The following is an 18,879-nucleotide window of genomic DNA, read 5'->3' as shown; positions in this document are numbered from 1 at the left end:
AAATCATCTCACAATTGACACAAGATGAGAATCAACAATCAAGTAAAGTTGCTGGATTTCCGCCTCCGCAGACAATTAAGTGGCGCTTTCTTGAAGAAGTAAAGTAGAAGGAGATGGCCCAACTACTCTTGCAAGCCAACTCTGCCCCAGCTAAGTGACAGCTCCCTAACTGTCAAAAAACTAGGCAGGATGGATGATTGTTACTTGGATAGAAGGAATTGCAAGGATATAAGCTAGACTAGGAAATTGGGGGGGGGGGGAAATCCCTGAAGAAATCTCTCAAAGATTTCAAGTAGCAAACAAAATCAGAAACAACCCAAGGAGCAAGTCTGTCTGAGCACAGATTAATAAGCAACATTAAGAAAAGAGTAACAACAAGGTTATTTTTTAAGCTATTAACTCAGACATTCTGGCAAGTACTTTTTTTATTTGAGAGAACTTTATGTAGTATAAGCAAATCAAAGCAGTTAGATTCTTGTTCTTTTTTCCCCTTTTTTAAGACATATGGAGAGAGGCCTCCCATCCAAGCCCTAACCAGGTACAACCCTGCTTAGCTTTTGCAAATTCACATGAGGTCAGATTCTGCTATAGAGCTGAACTTTTTATTAGTTGTGCCTGCAGCGTACCATAGTATAAAAACTAAAGTCTCCTTTAAATCAGGCTTGGCCCTGGCAACTTCATGCACAAATCCAGGTACTGAAAAATTCAGTCCCTGAACACCTCCCAGATTCCATTCCTAGTCTCAAGGTCATTTGGTTTAAGGGGGAAATTAAATGACTTTTGTGTTGAGAATTTACATTCAGTCCCACAGTGGGTCTGTGAAATACAGATAGTCCTTAACTTACAACAGTTCATTTAGTGACTGCTCGACCTTACAATGGCACTGGAAAAAGTGACTTATGACCATTTTTCACACTTATGACAATTGCAGCATCTCCATGGTCATGTGATCAAAATTCAGATGCTTGACAACTGATTCATATTTATGATGGTTGCGGTGTCTTGGGTCATATGATTACCTTTTGCGACCTTCTGACAAGCAAAGTCAATGGGGAAACCAGATTCATTTAACAACTGTGTTACTAACTTAACCCTGTAGTAATTCACTTAACAACTGTGGCAAAAAAGGTCATAAAATGGGACAAAAGTTCCTTAACAACTGTCTTGCTTAGCATCAGAAATTGGGGCTCACTTATGGTCATAAGTCAAGGACTGCATGTATAACAGAAGGTGTGGGAGGAAGATGCAGAAGAAATCAGTGTTCTGATGCATGTTAGTAAGTTCAGTGTGGATCACACTTTTAAGTATGATTATATTCAATAGCATTGAACTTTGAACTGTGTCTCCCTCTGAATTAAAGAATTAAACCTGAGTTCTGGGGGATTCCATGGGGAAAGATACCTGGATTTGATCCTTGCTCCAATAGCTGTATTTGCTGGATTCATTGCTGGGTTTCTTATCTTTTATTTTAGACCTACCATATGCCAACTGAGATCCATCAAGCACAGTCTGGAGAATATTTCTCTGCATTTGCTCTCTGTGCTTAGTGCTCAGGAAAGATCATTCACCTTAAGAGTCATAGGCTGAGTAACCCCAAAATAAGCAGCAGGGCATGTTTTCCCACCTACCCAAATCAATTTATCTTGCTAATAACATTATCACCTACTGCAAATCAGGGTGTGTCAACTAGCATTTCAACCAGCCCCCATAAAACTTGCCCAAGGAGATTGTCATGTACTCAATTTTCTGCTATGAGAATATCATGGGATAGCATTCCTTTTGCATCACAGAGAAGACAGAGAAAGAAAAAAAGTACTTCCCATTTCCCCATGAGATTTCATTTAAAATGTACATTTAATGGTGCAAATAATTTTCAAAGACACTTAAGCAAAAACTGTCATTCTTTGGGGGAACTTGCTTCATGCCGTGCTGAAGTTGCCTCTGCAGAAAATGCATTTCAACCTTGTCCATATGTTGTTAACATATTGTAGAAGGGGAAAGTTCATAGAAATATATAAACCTAGCAAATATGTAAGCCTGGCAAAGAGATTGGAGTAAAAAAAGGCAGATCCTGTAAATATCTCAGCTGGAACATGATCTATCCTCTCTTTTTCTTTACTCATTGCAAAGTTTCAGAGGTGAGAGTACAGTAAAAATAACTCATAAAGGGAAGAATATAATTAGATTGGGCAGATGTGTTTGTAAATAGGCTGGTATGATAAGAAAAGGATGATAGAGTAGGCAGAAGAGAAAGAAAGAAAGAAAGAAAGAAAAGAAAGAAAGAAAGAAAGAAAGAAAGAAAGAAAGAAAGAAAGAAAGAAAGAAAGAAAGAAAGAAAAAGAAAGAAAGATAAAATAAAATAAAATAACCTATGGAAGAATTTGAGGGGATCATATAATTGCCAGCTAACTGTTGGGAATTAGGATTCTTGCAAATAATCTTAGTAAACTTTGGTCTGGTTTATCTAAGTGAGTTTTCTATTCACAAAAAAAGCACACTTTTCCCATTGGTAGGAAATGGGCTAGAAAGAGAATAAGAAGTATTATTCAGATTAGTTATGTTTAAACTCTTAAGAAATGCTTCCTTCTTCATATATTCAACATATTATTGAAGGGCCTTTAAAAAAAGGTCACAAAAAGATCACCAGTCCATTTCTTGGTTCAGAACTATTGCTGAATAAGCAGTTTTAAAGTGGAGCCCTATTTCAAACCAGGAAGTGACAAAACGCACTGCTGATGCACAAAATGTGCATTTGAGAAGGGAGTCCTTGGAAGTAAAATTGCGAGGACAACTAGGATTTAATCTTTGGGAGAATGTTCCTTCAAAATGGTCTTCCTACAATGTCCAAGATTTGTCACATATGGAAAGTATCACAGAGCTGGTGGTGGAGAAATTGTTGGGACAGATCTGTAGCCACGCAGTCAGGGTAAAATATCCACTCACACTCACAGTGCTCTCACAAATGACATGCGTCAAGGAATATTTAGTTGTAAGGAGAAGCAGGTTCAGATTGTTTCTAGGGTCAGAAATACTCATCTGGGTTACAATGCATATCTTGCAGAGTGGATAGAAAAGAAAATAGTCATGGAGCTAGTTATTTACAGATGGGGGTAGCAAGTTGGATTATTAGAGCATCATTACCTTACATCAGTCTGCATTCTAATTGGCATAAACAGTTGATGAGGGGGGAATAATAAAATGGCAAAATTTTGAGGACTTTCTGGATTGAGAAACAAACAAATCAACTTTCACACGTAAAAGTATTGATCCTGGGAACCAGAATGTGAGCCTAACTTTTTCCCTCGTTGTTTTTTGTATAGTCAGCAATTATTTTCTCCCCAGAGGAAGCTTTCCACATTTCATGCTGGCCCTTCAAAAGGATCCCTTCACAGAAAACAGTTTTGCCCCTTTATCACCAGCTCTTCCCCCATTTCTATGACTTACCCACTGTGACTTTCTGTCTGCTCTGGTAATCTGGGGGAAAATCTCAGTTCTCACCCACAGGGGCCATTTTCAAGGGGCCCAAACTGCTAATAGAGCTGTGCCAAAAGGCTACCCTTGTTTAGGAGTCTCTTCTCCCTACATAGGTTCCCAAAGTCTCCCTGCATAAAAGTGTGCGTGTGCGTGCACAGGCTACAAAGCTGTTTACCCCAGAGCAGAGACCATCCCTGGGGAACCATGTGGGGCTGGGGAAGCCTGTGGAGGAAAACTTGCTGGAGATGCTAGAAAGTGAGGATTGGCTCCAAAGGGGAGCAGGTGTCCTGGTAGCATCATGGGGTTGAGAGGATAGAGGGCAGCAGCTTCTTCCCCCAACAAGGGAGAGGGCATCATCTCCAAAGGTGGGTTTGCAGGCATGGTGGCTTCCCCAGAATTTCCTTTGCGCTTTTTGGATTTGGCGGAGGAGACCTTGCGGTTCCGTGTTTGGATCCCATCCTTCCGCATTGCTAAGGGGCGATTCACCTGTCAGAGAAATGATGAAGGTGAGATTAGGATCTCAGAGGAAATTTCTTCTGGGGATACTATTGAGAGGTATTACATCATTGTAATATATTTAAAATAATACAATTACATTATGATGTTATTCTGTCGGCATAAATCCAAGGGCATGCCTCTTGTCTGCTAAATGGTTGATGGTATGAGCAAAACAGTGTGGACCTACATGACATATAAGGACAATAATGCCCAGATCTTTTCCCCGAGCTATTCAAAGATGGCTTATACATATTAAGTGCCACTAAACATGTGGGAACTTCTCCAATATATTCCTGGAAGCAACCAACTCCCACTCACCCACTCAAGCACCCCTTTTTCATATACATATACTCTCCTCCACTCTTTTCCTATTGTCTTACATTGTGCAGTTTGTAATAGAGGCCACAGGCATTGCATACAGGTTCTCCATTCATGTTGCGGCGCCAAAGAGTTGTGGTAGTTGTTTGGCAATTACTGCACTGGGTTCCAGCTCGCTTGCTGACAATCTGCATCATGGAACAAGGAAGAGAAATAGATACTCACATTATTAAGTTTGGAAATGATACCAGGGCCCATTGGGTTTCCTTAGAGCCGTGGTGGCGAACCTATGGCAGGCATGCCACAGGTAGCATACAGAGCCCTCTCTGTGGGCACACGCAACCTCGCCCGAGGCCCTAGGCTTCAGCTGGGTTTTATAAAACCTTTTCGCTTTAGGCCTCCACCGCCGTGTGCAAAAAAAAAAAAGGTTCAATCAATCAATCAATTTCAACTTCTCGCAGGAAAAAAAAAGATCTCGCAAAGTGGGAATTGATTGATTGAACTTTTTAGTCCCACCCAGTCTGCCATTACCACTACAGCCACACCCACCCAATGGGCCATGCCCACCCGGCACCCAACGATACATAAGTGGGTTTTGGGTTGCAGTTTGGGCACTCGGTCTCTAAAAGGTTCGCCATCACTGCCTTAGAGCAACATTTCTTAAAATGTGGCCCCAAGACTATCTCAGGGGTCCATGAAATCAAAATTATTTGCTAGATATTAAAGATATTTGAAAGAAAATTAAATAATTTTAAATAATGTCACTTTTCTCTTTATTATTTTTTTAAAAATATAGGATTTTTCATGAAAATATATTTATTTATTTATATTTATTTATATTTGACACTTCTCAACCACCCATCTCCCTCAAAGAATTTATGTTAACGTCTAATGGGTTTAATTATTATGTTTTAATATTTTGCCTCTGAAACGAGCAATTGTTATAAATACTGAAAGAACATGTACATGTTCTTTTTTTTTTCTTTTGATGGCTCTCTCTGACTTCATTTTTTTCCCCCCTTACTCCGAAGTTTCAAATAGTAAAATCTAAAAGCTTGAAATATATTTTATATCAAAACTATTGCCGGGGGAATCTAGTCAGTTGCCTAGGTACCCAACAAATCAAAACAGCTGAGATGTAATGGGTGGTCAGATCCCCTCCCCTCCCCAATTTTAATTACTGTCTCAGTTGCTGTAATTAATAGTACAATCTGAATTCTGTTAATAAAGAGATACAGTAAGCTTAACCAGGGAATTAGCCACAAACAATGGCAATATGTATATTTTCAAATTGTAAACCACCCAGAGTCCTTGATTGAGATGGGTGGCTATAGAATTGAATAAATAAATAAATATATTTGCACATGTCTATGAAATCAAGCGACTGGCCATTCTATTGTCTAGCCACTAAATGACACTGAACTTTATTGTATCTGCTGAGGTCAGAAGTTTCCTGTTCCTGTTCTGTTCCTTTGTAATAGAGATAATAAAGTTCTTGTCTCACTTCCTGATTTATTTGTCCCCAAACTATCCATGACTTGCTGTTAGAAGTCAGGTTTTTAAACCCACAGATTCCTAACGAGATGAGAAAAGTGACAACGTCCTTTGTGCTAAAAGTCTTAATTTCTAATAATACAGCAGGGCAGTAAGAATTGGGTGGAAGGGAAGCTCTCTTATGCCTAGCTACGATCTCAAGGAGAAGCTAATAGTACAATTAGGTTCAGTCATTTACATATATGTTATTGGGAAGAAAGCCAGCAATGTCTATAATGCCTTTCCCCTTCCAAAGAAAGGCATAAGTCTAACTTTGTGATTGTTCTCAGCAAGGCTGATATAAGGTATTTCCCCAAGAATAGTTATTGAGATTTTGTTCAGTTGATTTGGAAAAAAACAAACAAACATGGCAGATCATGGAAACTACAGAACACCCTTTCAACAATGAACTCAGAATATTTAATTTTTTAAAAAAAAATCTAAATACCTACAGAGATTTCTACCGGTTGAAGCCAAAGTCCCAAGTAGGCCACATGGTGGTTCTTTAATCCATACAGGAAATTCACGGTAGATTCTGGTAAAGTATATTTCTCAACTAGTATTTGAAAACCCAATTCTGTACTAGTTGTCAAAGAACTTCCAAATCCAATTCATAAGCTGGTTATTATTACCTATAAAGCCTTTGCAATGTGGTATCAGAGGACTTTAGCTATCACCTGCCCACCTTGTAAGAGCATCAAGAAAGGGTTTGCTCAAGGTCCCATCATGATGAAAGGTGAAAGGGACATGTGGCGGACAGTAGCCACATCTTTCCTATGGTTCCCAGCACACGAGCACACCGTCCTGTAAAAGGGGGATGCTTCACTTTTGAGACCAGAAGACTTTCCTTTTCAAGCAGACATTTATTCTGAGCTGAGGATGGCTGGGCAACCATTTTTAGCTTGGTCTGAGGGTACCAAGTTTTGTTGCAACCATCTACTGTATTTAAAAGAGCATCTTTAAAAAAAAATATGACACTGTTTAAATAAGCAGAGAGTTGCACTGTTGAGATGGAATTCTTAAGAAGGTGACCAGGATCCACTTGCTGGAGGGTGAATGTTGACTTACCAGGCGTTTCTTGGGTCGAATGAGGGGCCGATTCTGGCCATTCATCTTGTGATAGAGCCCACAAGCATTGCAAAGATAGTGACCAGTCCCATCCCTTCTCCACAGTGGGGTGGCTGTGGCTCCACAGTTCACACACTCACGTGCCTCTGCCGAAAGAGGTGGAAACAGACATTCAAGGAGAAGATAACATGATAGTTCAAGTGGGAGGATACAATATGATTTTTCGTTTCTAGGAAAGATTGTCATTCTTGTTGAAACAAGAATGTTGTGTTGGAGGACAGTTTGGGAGAGGACAATAAACTGATAGGTGAATCTTTTGCTTAAGATTCTGCTTTTGATATACAAGGCTTCAACAACTCAGGACCAGAAAACCTGTCAGATTATCTCTGCTGTAGAGACCTATCCTATCATGAGAGCCTTCAAAAGCTTTCATTCCTGCTGCAGTTGACAGACATCATCTTCCATTTAGCTGCAGATGGACCTTCTCTGGAGTGGCATTTGCTCTTAAGGTTGTGATATTCATGAAGCACCTCTACTATAGTAGAACAAGAAAGGTCTGGCCTCATGAGATTCCAGGTGGGAGAAATCACAACCAAAAGATTGATGTGCACAAGGTTATGAAGGTAGCAACTTTCTGCAAATCCGTTAAACAATTGGATCTTTTCCTAGGATCATGGAGGTAGTCATGGTTTAAGAGCTGTCTCTTTCAAAAACCAAATCAAGATTAAGGCTGGGAAATGTGTATTTTATCTCATTATATAATGTAACAATTGGTGACACTAGGCAATTATATTTGGGTAGAATTTCGTGTTTCCCACACTGGTCTGTTCTTATTAGAGAAACAAGTATGCAATTCTTTAAAAAGATAACAGGATGGAAGAGTATTTACATGCTTGTATTAAATAGCTTGGGGATGTTTCCAGCATAAAGGTTAGTCTGACCTTAGGGTAAATTCATTTCTGCCCCTTAGATTTGGCTCTGGAGAGCATGCTCTTATTTTTAATTAGAGGCATGAAGTAAAGTAAGTAGGAATTAATTAGTTTGGGCTAACCCTGTCTTCCCTAGCCATGTTTCTTCCACATGACTGCATAGCTGCTACACTAAATTCACTCTATCCTCCCAACAGTCTTAAAAGGTAGACTGAGCCCAAGCCAAGACTGAACCTTAGGGGAGCACGGACTTAAATTCATGTTTCCCAGATGCAAATCAAACACTGTTATTTGTGATGCTGCTTTTTCCAAAACGGTGGCTCTCCCCTTTGTGGGTCAGATTTGATCAACTCTGCATGCCTCCCTGAGCTGCAACTTGGACCTGGCTCATCTTATAGGCCGATGCACCGCAGCTATTTTTCAAGACCAATTTTAAGATGTTGCAGATAGGTGTTATATTCATGTCTCAGCGGCTTCAAAGCATCTTTTTCGAATCAAATCCAAATTGCTGCCTAGCCTGATTTGCTGATGTTGGAAACTCAGAATAATTTTTTTTTTAAATTAAAATGCATGTCAATAGCAGCAAAAAAAAATGCACTCCAGTTTCTTCCTCTTATGTTAATGCTGTGGATACAACACAGATTTTTAGCACAAGGTAAGCCTGTGATTAGGGTTCTCTGGTATTCCAAACCTGCAGTTATTTTATAACATTTAAGATATCCAACAGAAGATCTCACCACTGGGGGAGAGCTGCGTTGTCCCGCGGAGTTTGGGGGAATATCCAGCTGTCAAGGGGCTTCCAGGCATCGGAAAATATCCATACTCCTGTCCCATAGTGTAAGGACTTAGGGCTGGGCCAGTTGGGGTCCCCAAAGGCAGCAGTTCAGCATGAGTGGGGCTGATCCGTTCTGTCTTCAACATCTCCAGATATCTGGGACTGCTCTTGCCATCAGGGGAAAGGTCCCTGGGAGAGGCTGGTGCATGCAGAGTCTGGTAGGAGGACGTGGCAGAAGTATAGACAGGAAGTCCAGTGTGGGTTTTCCCAGAGGCACTGGAGACCCAAGCTGCTGTGCTGTAGGGATGGCTGTCCCCCCATTGCAAACCATTGAGAAGAGGGTATAACTGTCGCACTGTTGTAGAGATGTAGTAGTAATTGTGATGATGATGATGATGGTGGTGGTAGTGGTGATATGGAAGAAATAACAACACTAAAGTGAGCATGATTCATGTGCATGCATGCAGACTACGGAAAAATGCACTACTTAATGAAAGATCTAGTACAGTGTTTCCCAAACTTGACAATTTTAAGGCATGAGGACTTCAACTCCCAGAATTCCACAGCCAGCAATGGGAGTTGAAGTCCACATGCCTTAAAATTGTCAAGTTTGGGAAACACTGATCTAGTAGATAAGGTGCTACACATGGTTTCACTTTATAAGCAACAAATATGCCTGCTTTTGATTGCATCTGAAGAAAAGCTTGATAGATTTCAGTACAGGAAATGAAAGCATGGTTTACACACACACACACACACACACAAATGTGTATGCATGTACATATGTATGTGTGCATTTCTATGGTATTTTATTGAGTCTAAAATTCTTTATACTAGAATTCCAGGTTCTTAGATTCAGTATGATGAAGTTTTAACAGTTAGTAAAGTCTGGAAAAACCTGTGGCAGGAAAACGCATCAATAGCAGGTAGGATTTACACATAAAGTTAAACCACAATCTTTTTAAATGTGGCTTGTTGAATAAATTAGATTTTCTGGCTATACACAGCATACTTAGCCACAAACTCTGGTTTATAAGCCACAATGGCTGTGTTTATACAACTCACTAAACTGAACATAGCGTGTGAACTTAGGTAATATTAGCCAAGCAGCCAGAATTTCTTAACAGTGCTGAGACTGTGTAGAAGAGCAAAAATGTTATGATAAAAAGGGAAGCTGATACACAGAGAATTAAATCTAAGCCAAGGATTACCAGTGCTTGACTCTGAATTCATTTTTAATGCTGGGGCTCACATCTATCTTGTAGCATAGAAAGCCACAGCAAAAAAAAAGTTGAGAATTTAGTGAGCAATTTTGCCAACACAATTGATTTGCACAACCACCTGTGATTAAAAAGAAGAGTATTTTCTAATATGATATCCTCCAGTGTGTTAGGCTACAATGATCACCATCAACCATCACTGGTTTTAGTGTAAGTCTCTGTATGACTTTAAATTGGGGAAAAGCTGCAGACAAAATTGAGGGGTCCAAGCCTGTCTTTAAAAACAGATCAGTTTCCAAAAATGACAGCATCCATGGCCTCAGTGGAGCAAAGCCTAACCTCTTCCAATTGCTACATTCATACCTACCTGGGGAGTGTCTGTAGGATTCAGGCATACGAGAGAAATATGTGGGCACAGAGTTGGAATCAACTCCCTCAGGACTCGTAAAGAAAAGGTCTGAATCGTCATTTCCTTGCAAATGAGAAGTCTCTATGTATTGTGGGGCAGAATCCTGATTGGAGTAATCCATTGTCTTGTCTTAGAACTTTTTTCTGCACACGATAAAGCCTACATTAAAAAAAAAGGCTGTCAAACAAAACAGAAAATACTAGGTAAAACAATACTATTGTTGCAATCAAGTATTATTTCAGGATCTAGTACTTAGAGCAGTGTATCTCAGCCTTGGCAACTTTAACTGGTGTGGATTTCAATTCCCAGAATTCCCCAGCCATCCATGCTGGCTTGGGGAATTCTGGAAGCTGAAGTCCACACTTCTTGAAGTTGCCAAGGCTGAGAAACACTTGCTTAGAGGGATGACAGGAATTGGAACTCTGGGATCTATATCTTCACTTATGAAACATGGAATTTTCAGGGATTTTAATTTTAAATTGCCCTATCAAACTTGCAAAGCATAAAGTATGTAAAGATTAATTTTTCCTGAAATATCTTCATTTCCTTGGGTAATGTGGAATTTTCAAGATAAAGGGTTTTCAAAATGTCTCCTCAGATGGCACAATTTACAGGCTATAATGTATGAATCAGCTGCACTTGGTGCATTCTGTCAGTCTAATCACAGATTCATTGTTGCAACATCCCATTCCAGAAAATGTACTAATATAATATTTATTAGCAACCCAGTCTCTCTCTCTCTCTTTCTACCCTGTGAGGAAGAAAAGTGTACTATCATCTACAACTTTTTTTCACACTTCTCTCATACTCTAACTTCTCACCATCCTTGTCATCCTTCTCTGTCCTCCAGGCATATTCCAGCTTATTGTTATTGTTCCTGAACTGTGTTTTAAATTTCCCATTATTCTTTATAGAGTTTGCTTATATTTCAACAAACTAATCAGCCAAGTGAACTAATTTGTATTCTTGATAAGCTTCCATTCTACTTTATCAAAACCCTTTCTGTATTTGAAAAAAATAATTTGAGAAATTAATAATATTATTATTTTCTCAAATTATTTTTTTTGTTCTAGTCTCTATAATTTCTCATTAATCTTTTCTTTATTCTCATAATTTTATATCTGTTGTGATAAATAATTTCAATTTATATGCTGAAATTGCAGACAATAATTTGCGTGATTCTTACTTTCTCTTGGTGATTGTGGAATATCATAGGCATAAGATGTGACAGTCAAATTTTGAACTGGCCAGGCCTTTTTGAAGTAGTTAAAGATGCAAGCATTGATTAAAAAAGAAAAAAGTACCCAGTATTTCTCTTTTTTGGATTATTCCACTGATCAGCTGAAATGATGTTTAAAAAATCCCCTTTCCATAGAACAATACAGTATCCTGCCTGCATAAAACAAAACAGAGGAGACAGTAGCATTGCTCTGGTGGATTAACAATTCTTCTTTCAAAAGACTGGATGATAAATGGTAAGTACTGTATATCATGGGTACCTCAGGGTAGAAATATACTTTCCATATTTATGTATCATCAACTGGACATACCTATGCCTGCATTGTATGTGTGCAGTTGTCTTCTAGCAACATTATTCCTGGTCTAAAACTAGTCTGAAATTAAGAAATGGAGGCATCAGAATTACTACTCTCTATCTTACTCTCTGATCTCTTTCTCAGAACTGATAACTCATTTTAGACCGTGCTTTCTTCTCAGATATCAATTTACACATCTGATTATATTCCTCCCCCAAAGTGTGCTTTTCTGTGCTAGCATTGTAGGTCCATGTGTATCCATGCATGCAGTAATGAAAATTTACTAAGGGACTCCCCTTACTACACTGAACATAATGGAGAAAGGCAATGTGTCAGACATTGGGGAACCCCTGTTCAAAAATCCCCGTTTAGTCATGAATTTCATAAGAAGACTTCTGGTGTATCACATAGAGTTGCTTTCAATAAGATGGGCACCTGTATAAATTTGATAGATAGATAGATAGATAGATAGATAGATAGATAGATAGATAGATAGATAGATAGATAGATAGATAGATAGACAGACAGATAGATAGATGTCAGCCTCTTGTCTCTGCCCACTCTTCCTTAAGAATTTTGTTTTGATAAAACAGCAATGATGGTAATGCAATCATGCAGATCAGAAACACCCACCTTTTGCCTTAAACACGATCCACCTAGTCCTCAATGATTTTTTTACTCATAATGGAACTGAGACAGAATTTCCTGAAACATGCTTTTGTTGGATTTCACAGCTCATTCTTAGCCCAATTTTTATTAACTAAGTCACAATTGGCTGAGGTTCACTTAACATGCTAAGGGGCTTTCCTGTAATGATTGGAAATACTGTTTATTCATCCCAGAATCAGCAGAAAACTCTATTGGGCCTGTTCCCAATTCCAGTCTCTCCTCTGGCCTCAGTCACCGCAGTTGCCTGGTTTCCTTTCAGAGGAACTGAGATTGCCCCTGGTAGGTAGCATCTTAGGGGCATGGTAGAAAAAATGTTATCAGCCAGGATATGCTTTGTCCCATAGTTAGCGACAAAGGGGGAAACAGCCCTAAGTCATTGTAATAACTGAATTCAATCCGACTTGCTCAACCTACAATGAACAAGTTTCATTCTAACTTAAACAAGCTGTATGAGCAAGCCTTTACTGATCTCTTGATGATATGTTAAGCCTCACTCTGGGCTGGTGTGAGAGACTGCACTTGGAACCTCACACACTTGAATATTTTTTTCCTGAAAAGAAAAAAAAAACATTTCCATACAGAAAACTAGCATTTCAAGGAGAAGACCAGACCAGAGAACCAGCATGGTGAAACCACTTTCATTTTATACCAATACATTACTTAACAAGGCAAGTTTCTATCCATATTTAGCATATGCAAAGTGACATTGGGCCCCTAAGATTAAATCACTTCATAGACAACTTTGAGATAAAAAAAGGGCTTCCCAGATAGGTTCTTTGGAGAATGCTACTTTACTTATCAGATTTAATATTCTCCAAGTTATTAAATTTTATTACCCCAGCCAAGCCCCAAAACAAACATAAAAATTGTCAGACTCCAATCAGAACAGAGAAAATGCAAAGACTTCTGAATTTCTGTTGTTCCAGCCCTTAGGGATGCTAAGAATAATGTTGATAATGAGAATATGGCAGGGTTTTAAATGAGGATCAATCAGGCATATTATAGATTTAAACATGCTTTTTTCTAGCAGGGAGCACCAGTCACATGAAAGCTGGTCCAAAGTTGAAAGAACCCAGAAATTTTCATGTCTCTTTGAGTTAACATATTAACTTAACTTGAGTTAAGTTATTAACTTAACTCTCTAAGTTAATAGAGCCAAAAAGACTTGTCATCACATCTTGCAATAATAAAGACAATATTTTCCCGGTTTTCTCTTCTGGGGACCATCAGTAGTGGTTCTAATGTTCCACTCTTCTTTGAGAACCAATAGTCCCATCTACTCCCCCATACTGCTATGCCACAACTTGGCCAGAATATTCTTGTAACTCATTCATAAAATAATATTTTCCCTTCTCCACCCTTCCAGAATCCTTGGATGGCAATTGGGTCTGCATGCAGGCCTTACCCTCCCATCTCTGCAATGTGCTCAAGGAGGGGGTACCAAAGGAAGCTTTTGAAATCAAGCATGAACTAAACCAACTTCCTCTGAATTTGGAACAAGTGGGGTTGTTCTTTTCTGATTCATTTCTTCCCTCTTTCCACCTCTGGGGACCTATAAAGGACTTCTTGGATTCTCTTCTCACTGTGGAAGAGGAATGGACAGGACTGGAATTCATTCAGTAAACCTTTTGGCTAAATGGGATTTTTGAATTGGGGTTCTCCAGGTCTAATCTGACATGTAGGCTTATATGTAATAAGGGGAATCCCTAGCAAGCTTTCATTACTGCAAGCTCACACACAGAGAGAAACTCTCGCTTTTATCAGTTTTATTTGTTTGTATCCTGAGGTTGCCATCCTTCCTTGATCTTCAGACAGATAAGTGGCACACACATAAATTTAAACCAGTCTTCCCACAACTTCATGCTCTTCAGATGTATTAGCTCAGTGGTTCTCAACCTGTGGGTTGGGACCCCATTTGGGGTCGAACGACCATTTCACGGGGGTCGCCAAACAACGCAGTCCGCCATTTTTTTCCCCTTTTCCTTAGCTGTGCTACTCCCTTTTATTCTATTGGCTTTTGAAAGCCAATAGAATAAACTCTCTTGAACAGAGTCTAATGCTATTGGCTTTCAAAAGCCAATAGGAATTGTCCAGGCTATCTCTGCCCTGCTGAGCCCGCCAAAAGTCCCATTCTGCAAACGGTGCTGCACCAGTTGAGTAGTCCTCGACTTACGACCAGTTGAGTAGTCCTCGACTTACAACCGGTTGGGGGTCGCGGCATTAAAAAGGTTGAGAACCACTGTATTAGCTAACATCTGTTTGGGGAAGATGGGAGTTATTCTCAAAAACGCCAACCTGAAGATGTCTATTTGAAATCAAGTAACAAAACCAGAGCAAGTAAACTGAGATTCCCTCTGATATCGCCGTGGCTCCCATCCTGCTGGCATTTCAGAAAACCTTGAAGACCTGCTGTTCAAGGCCTTGGGCTGGGGCACTTGGGCCCCCTGTCAATTGGGTGCGGTTATAGTTAGTCCGGATCCACCATCAGTTCTTTTTTTTTTCTTTTTCATAATTATGCTATTATTATTTTGCTTGGTTTTATTATACATTGCCCAGAAATGGTTAAGCATTTGGTGGTATAAATTAAATAAAACATAAGCACCCACTTGTATATAAGCAAGCTTATCTTTGATAGCTTCCTGTGTAGGGGTAAAACCTAATGTCAGAGGAATTGGATATGGCCAGCATATAAGCAGAATTGTCAGCTGGTTTTTTTTTCCTATTTTGCTTCTGAACTTCCTGTAGCACTGGGCCATTCACAATGCTAAGCAGATTAGACAAAGATCGACTTAAGAAGTTCCATCTGTTTCTCTTAAACCAGAACAGACACTTTGCAGCTAAGGACCACAAGCAACCCTCAGCCTAACTTCATCTTGCCTTTGGTCTAATTTAGTACTGTTGTGAGGAAGCTAGAGAGAGAAATGCAAAAGAAAACCTAAAGTGCTGAGTGGAGTTACGTAGAGGAAATAGCTGAGTGGAGTTACGTAGAGGAGTTACGTAGAGGAAATTCCTCAAGTGAGGTAATTGCCTTTCTGGGAAAACACCACCTGGTCCTTCTGAAATAACAGAAGGGTGGTTCTGCTCATCTTTAGGTCCAAACCTGCCTCCCCCCTTCCATTGTGGCAGGTATTTCCCTACTCCTATTTTAAACCTGTCTTTTGTCAGACAAGTAGATACTGCTTCACCCATCAAAGTAAAATTAATGAGTTCCAGGTAAAAATATTTCCTTCAAATGATGAGGCCTTTGCATAATCTCCTGAACTTCTTTAATATATATACTAATAGGCTTCCCAAATAGCCAAGGAATGCTCAGAACAATGTTTTATTATAATTTGCCTTATGTGGGAAAAAAATCCCAAAATTTTTGTAAATGTTAATAATCCAGTGTTACCTTTCATATAAATATGACACAAATACATTTACTAAAAATATGCATCTATAAACAATATCTAGATATCATACCAAAATTATAAATCTGCTTCCACCAGTCAAACCTAATTTGCCATCTGGGGTATGATACATGGGCTGGGTTCCTGCAAGTCCTTACTTGAACCGGTTACTTTCAAATAGTTAAAATATACCAAAACCTAGCATGATGGTCTGGTTCAGGCAACATGCTATAACCCAGTCCACACAGAATCACAAACCTGTGGCCCGTTCCTTTCTTCAAGTCTGTTAGTGGAATATTGAAGCCATGAATATTCATTAATCAAGATCCTATTATCCATAATGAACAAAATTTTCTCCAGTCAGGGTTAGACACCTGATTTTCTTTTAGATGTTTGAATGACGATTCCCATCAATCCAACCATCATGATAAATGTCAAGGGTTATGGTACCTGCAGTTCAAAATATCTGGAGGACACTAGCTTGTCAATCTGCCCCCAACTCTGGTGTTCTCTGAATGCTGGCTGGGAATTCTAAGAATTATAATCTCTAAATATTCAGAAGAAACATATTATGAATGGCTCTGCTATGTTCATTTTATTTATCTAGTAGGTGACATTGGCCCCAACCTCAAACAAAAGAAGATCATGAATAAAATTCTGACAGTAATAATAAGTTCATACAGATAATCTGACAGATTGCTGCAGTATCAAGACAGATGGTCTGATGATCTCATTAGAGTACTCTCAAGTTCACATTGTTCAACTATAACATTTTTAATAGATGTTTTCTGGGAAGAGAGAATAGGAATACAGTGGTGGGGAAGCCCTGGAAGATTAGGGAAGGTAGAAAAGATGCTGAATAAGGTAGGGAAATTTTGCTGAATAAGGTAGAGAAACTTCATGGTCAAAGTCTCATTTCACCTTCATTTTAAGGCAATGTCTAAACCTGATGCTTAGTCTCCAACCATTTTAAGCACAAGCACTAGCTGCCTCCCTCCACAGAAGTGTCAAATTATAGAAATCTTTTTAATCTGGTGTCAAAAACAACAAACTTGAGCTTTGTGTTTCATTTGAAAATTCCCAACAACAACCCAAAATAAAGAGATCTATGTGGTTGTGGAGAAAATAGGAGGAGGAAGGAGGGTTGGACATGTTCGCCACCTTGAGTTATTTGTAAAAATAATAGAGGCAGGATATAAATAAATAAAAGTAAAAAATAATCCTGATAATCAAAATCTCTTTTGCTTTACTTTTCTGCTGTAGCAGGTGTTCAGTAATTAAGTTTAGCTAAGGCTCAAGGAGAGAGGGGTCATAATGTTTGTGTTAATCCTGCTCCCTGCAAACCTTTCTTCATGTTGATGAAGACTTCTGAACCTAGGGCTTTTGTATTCCTGTCAGGGGGGTTTGACATCTTGGGGAATTAAGGTTTGCAAAGCATGAGCCTACATGGGTCCAAACATCACCTTGCTTTTGAAGATCAGAAGAAAGTGAGGATGGCAATGGAGAACGTAAAGCAATGGAAGTGTGTGCCTGAAGTTCAAAGTAGCTTTTGTAAATCATGAAGGGCCTGGAAAATAAGCTAATTTGAGGTTAGAGAGTGTTGTTCCTTTGTTGTCTGCTATGCTCCTAGACCAGAGGTAGGCAACTTTGGCTCTTTTATGACTCGTGGGCTTCAACTCCCAGAATTCCTGAGCCAGCTCAGGAATTCTGGGAGTTGAAGTCCACGAGTCATAAAAGAGCCAAGGTTGCCTACCCCTGTCCTAGACTCCTCATTGCTCATTGAGAAGCTGTGGCCACCAATATCTTTGCAAGTCTTTCTTTGGTACTCCCATTGTACTCTCTCCAGAGAAACAAATCAAACCACTGTCACATAGATTATCATAACATACATAATATGCAGAATGTTTACTCTATAAAATAACTAAAAACTTCAGCTGGTTCCAAATGCAGACATTAAAAATGTGAAGAATACAGATCACTGAAGGTAGATTGTCAAACCAACTAGACACCTCCAAAGTTCACACTACAGGTAGTCCTTGACTTATGACACAGTTGAGCCCCAAATTTATGTTGCTAAGTGAGACATTTAAGGTAGTTTTGCCTCATTTTTACAGACTTCTTTGCCACCGTTGTTAAGTGAATCGCTGCAATTGTTAAGTTAGTAACACAGTTGTTACGTGAATCTGGTTTCCCCATTGACTTTGCTTATCAGAACATTACAAAAGGTGATCACATGACCTCAGGACACTGCAACTATCATAAATAGGAGTCAATTGCCAAGCATCTGAATTCCGATCACGTGACCATTTGAATGCTGCAATAGTTGTAAGTGTGAGAAACGGTCATAAATCACTGTATTCAGTGCCGTTGTAAATTCGAACGGCCACTAAACGAACTGTTGTAAGTCAAGGACTACCTGTATTTCACAGACTCAGGGTAGAACTGAATGTAAATTCTCACACAAAAGTAATTTAACTTCCCCCTTAATCAAAATGGCCTTGAGGCCAGGAATAATAATAATAATAATAATAATAATAATAATAATAATAATAATAATAACTGGAGCACCACTTGAACACCATTGGCATTGACAAATTTGCTATTAGTCAATTGCAAAAGGCGGCCTTATTAGGAACTGCTTCCATCCTGCGACGATATCTGTAATACCATCAAACATCCACATCGGCCTATCCCAGGTCCTGGGTAAGGACTCGATAGGTAGACAAAATGCCAAATCCAGTCTGAACATCTGGCTGACTGTGCGATGATCGATAATAATAATAATAATAATAATAATAATAATATGCACCACTTGAACACAATTGGCATTGACAAATTCGCTATTAGTCAATTGCGGCCTTATTAGGAACTGCTTCCATCCTGCGACGATATCTGTAATACCCTCAAACATCCACATCTGCCTATCCCAGATCCTGGGTAAGGACTCGATAGGTAGACAAAATGCCAAATTCAGTCTGAACATCTGCCTGACTGTGCGATTATCACGGATAAAAAATAATAATAATAATCATCATCATCATCATCATCAAAGAAGCTGAAGA

At 39.2% G+C, this 18,879-nt stretch overlaps 1 protein-coding gene across 5 annotated transcripts in view; it reads right to left on the bottom strand.

Moving 5' to 3' along the window:
- Positions 1-1,830: 1,830 nt before the first annotated feature.
- GATA1 (GATA binding protein 1) overlaps positions 1,831-18,879 on the bottom strand; it is a 28,876-nt gene continuing 11,827 nt past the window's right edge. For 2 of the 5 annotated variants that reach the window (XM_039324444.1, XM_039324442.1), the window contains exons 2-6: positions 10,183-10,383; positions 8,558-8,950; positions 6,892-7,037; positions 4,353-4,478; positions 1,831-3,960 (exon numbers count right to left, since the gene is read on the bottom strand). In XM_039324444.1, coding sequence (XP_039180378.1) covers positions 3,646-3,960; positions 4,353-4,478; positions 6,892-7,037; positions 8,558-8,950; positions 10,183-10,345 — 1,143 coding nt within the window. In that variant the 5' untranslated portion in view covers positions 10,346-10,383 and the 3' untranslated portion in view covers positions 1,831-3,645. The other 3 variants (XM_039324443.1, XM_039324446.1, XM_039324445.1) reach the window with 3 other exon arrangements.

The sequence above is a fragment of the Crotalus tigris genome, unplaced genomic scaffold (assembly GCF_016545835.1).
Source record: "Crotalus tigris isolate CLP2741 ecotype Arizona unplaced genomic scaffold, ASM1654583v1 scf7180000024301.445443, whole genome shotgun sequence".
NCBI classification, from domain to species: domain Eukaryota; kingdom Metazoa; phylum Chordata; class Lepidosauria; order Squamata; family Viperidae; genus Crotalus; species Crotalus tigris.
The sequence above is the reverse complement of the archived record's forward strand: the minus strand, read 5'-3'. Positions and strand labels throughout refer to the sequence as shown.